At 38.0% G+C, this 6222-nt stretch overlaps 1 protein-coding gene across 1 annotated transcript; it reads right to left on the bottom strand.

The window, feature by feature from the left end:
- Positions 1-329: 329 nt before the first annotated feature.
- LOC111793051 (uncharacterized) lies at positions 330-5954 on the bottom strand. The gene is made up of 14 exons (XM_023674748.2): positions 5515-5954; positions 5019-5126; positions 3985-4044; positions 3770-3871; positions 3397-3480; positions 3199-3317; positions 2973-3074; positions 2542-2658; positions 2212-2277; positions 2034-2100; positions 1241-1294; positions 1065-1154; positions 925-951; positions 330-845 (listed from the first exon to the last, which is right to left on the bottom strand). The coding sequence occupies exons 1-14, from the start codon at positions 5533-5535 to the stop codon at positions 750-752; spliced, it is 1113 nt and encodes a 370-aa protein (XP_023530516.1). The 5' UTR covers positions 5536-5954; the 3' UTR covers positions 330-749.
- Between the last annotated feature and the right edge of the window lie 268 nt (positions 5955-6222).

The raw sequence follows: 6222 nt of genomic DNA on the forward strand, positions 1-6222 counted from the left end.
TATTACTATAAACTATCTAATAAAATTAATTTTAAATATACTATTAAATAATATACGTTAAACCACCGTGCGTCAAACTATTTTCACCTTATTTTCTCACTCATGTTTATAAAAACATTCTCTCTCAAAATGTGATTTAAGTATCTACCTTACATCGAGATTGTCCGTAAAGTTTGATTTTCACACGTAGCTTATTTACTACGTTAGAACAAGTATTGCACAATCATTGTCCCGCTGCCAAAAGAAGAATGCAATTGTGACACCGTGCACTTCCCGTCCGACAACCAAACTCCACCAATCGCCGAATCATGAGCTAACGAACACCAAGATTTACCCTAAAAATGTCCAAAAATCATTGTCCCAAGTAAAAGAAAGTTTACATTTATTCAAATTACATGGAAACTTTTACAAACACCTAAATTCCAAACCTTAATTTTCTCGAAAGACTATAATGCATTTACAACCAACCCAAAAAAAAAAAAAAAAAAAAAAAAAAAAAAAAAAAAAAAAAAAAAAAAAATTATGGAAGACATGATTTTGTATACAGTAAAAGAAAGTGAGTTGTATCCAATGAAAAGCCTCGTTCTTGGTTAATTTGAATTTGTTGGGTATAAATTGTTGTGAGACAACTAGAATCTTAGCTAAGCAGCTGCATGCTCAGGCTGTGTTTGAGCTCTGTTACTGAAAGACTGGAACACCTTCACTTCCAGTTTTATTCTTTAAGATGAAACATTAAACGATTTCGGTAACTACCGATACCGGTCAATCCAACACTTGTCCTTCTTTGCAGCGTCCGTCCATCGTTCCTTGAAGACCTGCATTTCTAAGGAAGATTGCATCCTCACCTACACATATTAGGATACATTACAAACAATGAACGATCCATTCGGGAAATAAATACTTGGATCGATCGTAGTAACTTACTTTAACTCGATTATCCATTTTGGGTTCCTGCAAGAATTGAACAAAATGACCGTTTGAAGTCGTAAATTCATAGAAAAGGAAGTGCAACAAATGACCATTTGAAGTCGTAAATTCATAGGATTGTGACTGCAAAACTTTACCACATTGTCATGGGAAGCACCGAGCGTGGGCAGACCTAGATGAACGATGTATTCGGCATCGACAACGCCAACTTTTTGTGTTCGGTCACCCTAAAAGAGAATCCATAATCACAAACTCTACAAGAAACTAGTGGCTTACTAGCAAAGCAAAAGTAATGGTGGAGTATGGAAGTTACTTGTGCACAATAGCCAAGCTGTCGATCTAAGCCCCATGCATGGATCAAGTCATTCTGTAAAGCAAAGAGAGCAATAGCCAAGTATTTTGGCATTAAAATTCTGTCCCATCACAATATTACCACAGTATTCACACGTCCGTTTGATATCGATATCACGAGTGAGTTGAAACTTTTGTTGTATTGTAAGAAAATGGACTAAATATAAACAGAAGACTAGTGTAATGATCCAAGCCCACGTTAGCCGATATTGTCTTCTTTGGGCTTTTCCTTTTGGGTTTCCCCTCAAGGTTTTTAAAACGCGTTTGCTAGGAAGAGGTTTTCCTCCTTTTAAAGAATGTTTCGTTCTCCTCTCCAACGGATGTGGATCTCACAATTCACCCCCTTTCAGGGCCCAGCGAGATGCTGTCACTCGTTCCCTTCCCCAATCGATGTGGCACCCCCTAATCCACCCCCTTCGGGACCCAACGTCCTTGTTGCACATCGCCTCGTGTCCACCCCTTTAGGGCTCAACCTCCTTGCTGGCACATCGCCCAATTTCTAACTCTGATACCATTTGTAACTGCCCAAACCCACCATTAGCCGATATTGTCCTATTTGGGCTTACCCTTTTCGAGCTTCCCCTCAAAGTTTTTAAAACGCTATCTACCAAGAAGAGGTTTTCACACCCTTATAAAGAATGTTCTGTTCTCCTCCCAACCGATGTGGGATCTCACAACTAATCTAGTTTTACGATCGTTTATATTCCTACTTTTGAGATGTATAATTTGAATCTCACTTCAATAGTAGTTGTTACCTGAATCATATACCATGTGCATCTCCATGCTGCCCTGGAGAACACAGGAGCCATCATTTCTACCCATCTACATCAAATTTATAAAACATATACAATTTAACAACCTGTGTTTGAATCCAACATCAGAAAGGAAAAAAATAGTAAAGTCCGTGATCAAAAGAATCGATAATCTTTTTACCCTGTGCATGGAGGAGCCGTGCTATTAGCGTTGCACCGTCCACTGCCCTTGAAGTTATAAAACCTTCTGTTTGAAGATATCAATAAAATTCGAGAAAAGGAAACTTTTATTACATATCAGTAGATGTGACAGATTAATGGGAAACAATGTAGCTCAATTTCGAAGGTGACAAAACATCATTATAGCGTTTATCGGAGCTCTAACACCTAAAATCGATATTCCATTCAAGTAAACTTTGTAGAACTGACAAGAGGCTAGCTCAAAAATTCAACTCAACCATTAGGGATGTGAGATCCCACATCAGTTACAAAAAACCCGTGTAAAACTAACCTGTGTACTTTCGATCCGGTTTTGCGTGCAGTAAGCAGCTGGTGCACCTTGGACTTAACTGGATCGAGAGCTGGTTGTGATATCTCAAGCCCCTCCTCCTTGAGGATTGATACATATCTGACCCAGTTTTAGATGAAGAAAAGAAAACTAAGTCGTTACATACTATACTTTGGAGTACAACGACCAAATTGTTACATAATAAAGTCCACGAGCTAACTTATTACTTATATGTTCAATGATCAAAAGCGTTTTTTTTTTAGTTCAACAATATGCAAGATGGGCGATACAAACTTCTAATCTTTTGGTTGAGAATACGTACTTTATGCCAATTGAGCTAAGCTCTTGTGGGGGAAAAAAGGCGGTAAATAAACAATAAACTACGCATTTGCAGGTTTGAACTCAATAATCATGAAAAGGAAAATAATACCTACCGTTTCGGGTTAAAATTCTCGACGCCAAGGTCCTCATCCCAAAGAAAGATATAATTATATTCAGCAACAATATCTGGATGCAAGAAACGCTTGGCGAACCACCTACGCCATAAGCCAGTTTTTTCCAATTATGTTTCGAATTTAAAGAGTAAAGAAGCAACTTCGAGTCCAAATGATACACACGATCAGCAATTTCAGACAACTCTTGGGGTCAAATAAGCATTACCATTTTGTCTGATTCAATGCAGAGACATGTAGTGCACGAGAACTCCATGCGAAATCCCTCCATTCATCCACAACACCATCGTAATGAAAAAGAATCACGTCAAAATCGTCTCGAGGGAACTGAGAATGAAAACTACATATTCAAAAACAAACAGATCGCTAAAAAGTGTAGTGAAGAATAAGGGCTTTAGATGACAACCTTTTCGACAATTTTCGACACTACACGTCTTTGTTTGATTCCAACAGCAATAGCTAACAAGTTCTTAGACATCTTCAGCATTTTCTGGCACAAAGAGTATTGTCACTTAAGGGCAATGCATAATATGTTCCGTTTTTATCTAGCGATTTCGTGAATTCATTAGCTAAGTTGTATATAAGTAAAATAGTCGGAGTATCAAGCCACGTACACGATTCAAAGAAAGTAGTTACCTAATATCATATACTAAAACATCATGAAAACTGAAATTTTTACTTTCAACTATACTCGAATGAGCTGAACACTCTATTGAAAAAGAAAAATTCGTTGTATTCAGCGTATAGGCGAGCAACATTTCAATCGGTGCATCACTTACATTTTGTACACTTGAACCCCATAGAGGATGAAATTCGAAGTTAGATGTTTTAGTAATGATTCCTTCTGGCAAAGACTCACTCCCAGGAGGTCTGCATCGATTCTGCGTAGGAAGGAGGATGAGGCGAGAGAAAAGAGATTTATAACACCTAACAACAAACTAGAACAAATACAATGAGAAACCATAAAAAGAACTCGGGATTTTACTAGACAAACCTTGCACGTGCTGGACTTTACATTTCGGGCAGGATAAAATGCCTCCCATCTAAACATTTCCTGCAAGTTTATCAAATATCCTATCATTGACTCGTTTCGGTCATTTTGAGTGATGAATTGTATCGACATGTGATTTGGATGCACGATGATATATGATGTTCTGTTCTGACAAGCCCGTTACAATCTACATAAGAAAAATACTGCTGGGCATAATAACACCCAGTAAGATGAACGCTTGAAGTTCATACAATGAATATTAACCCAAATAAATCAAGTGGAAGAAGTTTAACAACCACATATACATCATAACCCTTCTTGTAAGAGTTGAGAACTATTGTTAATTCGAATTGTACTTAATGTAAGAGTCAAAGCCCACCGCTAGCAGATATTGTCCTCTTTGGGCTTTCCCTTTCGGGCTTCCCCTTCAGGTTTTTAAAACGCGTCTACTAGGGAGAAGTTTCCACATCCTTATAAGGAATGCTTCATTCCCCTCTCCAACCAATATGAGATCTTATAATCCACCCCTCTTGGGGTCCCAGCGTCCTCGCTGGCACACCGCTCAATCTCGGGCTCTGATACCATTTGTAACAATCCAAGCCCACCGCTAACACATATTGTCCTCTTTGAACTTTCCCTCCCGGGCTTCCCCACAAGGTACTAAAACACGTCCGCTAGGGAGAGGTTTCCACACCCTTGTAAAGAATGCTTCGTTCGATCTCACACTTAACCACTAAGCAATCTAGGGCCTAGATTCAAGAAATATAAGGGATACCACCAATGAACATCATAGACAGTGAGCGCACGGTAAACTGCAAAGCCAATACTTGGGATGCAGAATACAAAATTTTGTAAGCTGTACAGAAAGCCAATTCTTCTAATCCTTCATTTTCAAATATGATTAACTTAATCTTAGTGCCATGAATAAACATGGACACTTCAAACCCATAAACTTAATCTCTAAGATATATTGCTACTATCATCACTATGCAACAGGAAGCTATAGGAACTTCAGAAAGATATGTTTCGATTTCTACCTTTGTAATGAATTCACTTGCTATGAAATAAGCTCCAGCACCAAGGAATATGGCAATGAAGAAGGTACAGAGGCGTAATCTATTCTTCGACTCCGATGGCACGAAACTCTGAAGCATGGAAAACGAGTTATAAAAAGACCAATTACAATCAAATTATGTAAACAAAAAACCATAATGATAAGAGCTCTCTATTTGATATAGAGCCATGGAAAGGGACGGAGAACTATCCACAATCCATTTGAAAGATTAAAACAATAATAAAGCTATTCTGAAAAATGAATCAAACAGCCAATTTCCCTCTGTTTCCTAGCAAAATAACCACAACCCATAAACTTAAAATTCCAAATCTCAAAAGAGAAGCATCACAATGTTAAAGCAGCACAGAGCACCAAAAGAAAATGAAGACGGAGACAAATCATGAAACGAGAGCAACATAAACAGACATAAGCCAAAAGGGTTAAACAAAACAAGCACAAAAAGAGGTGAGAGAGATTACAGAAGCGAAGGCCTTGATCATTTTGATCCAAAATCGTGAAGCATGCAGAGATGAAAGCAAAAGGGGGGAAAAAAGGCGATTCCCTAATTTGGTTTTCAGAATTCTCTACTTGAAACTGAGGTTTGTAGTGAATTTGATGAATATTCAGAGGGAAAGCAAGGAATATAAGGAGGTTTGGAAAAGGGGAAAGGTCTCGAATAGAAGAAGAAGAAGAAGAACAACAACAACAACAACAACAACCCAATACCCATTTAATTGGGGTCCCCGAAAAGGAAGGTAAAAGGGGAAAGAGACCCAGTTGGGAAGGAGATAGAAGAGGAGTAGCTATGGAGTTTGGTGGAATGAAAACAGCAGAAAGAATCAGAAATGGAAGAAGAAGAAGGAGAAGAAAATGAGCAGAATGGAATTTGTCTGTATGTAGTTTAGAGAGTGTCCGGTAGCAGTCGCGGTCACGGCCTTGGGATTTTACCCAATTTTGGAATTTTTGTTTCCTTAATTAAAAAAATAAAATAATTGATTGCAAGAATGTTGCGTAGTGGGACGCGTGCGTTCCCCTTATTTCTTGCTATCGTGCTCTTATTGTAATTGCATTTTATTTCTTGAAAATACATATTTTAAATTATAAAAAATAAAAATACATATTAATTTTTGTTAATAATAAATGCATTTTATGGTTGCTGCGGTGTGCCTAGGTGGTCTCGTGGTCGG

This window comes from Cucurbita pepo, chromosome 1 (assembly GCF_057944985.1).
Source record: "Cucurbita pepo subsp. pepo isolate OVF chromosome 1, ASM5794498v1, whole genome shotgun sequence".
Lineage (NCBI taxonomy): Eukaryota > Viridiplantae > Streptophyta > Magnoliopsida > Cucurbitales > Cucurbitaceae > Cucurbita > Cucurbita pepo.

Bases quoted from the DNA above. Each gene is read 5' to 3' on its own strand.
- LOC111793051 (XM_023674748.2), bottom strand. From the start codon at position 5,535: ATGATCAAGGCCTTCGCTTCT. The intron at 4,045-5,018 runs GTAGAAATCGAA...ATAAACTTGCAG, and splicing joins CAAGTGAATTCATTACAAAG to GAAATGTTTAGATGGGAGGC. The intron at 2,659-2,972 runs GTAGGTATTATT...AAACTGGGTCAG, and splicing joins GAGAATTTTAACCCGAAACG to ATATGTATCAATCCTCAAGG.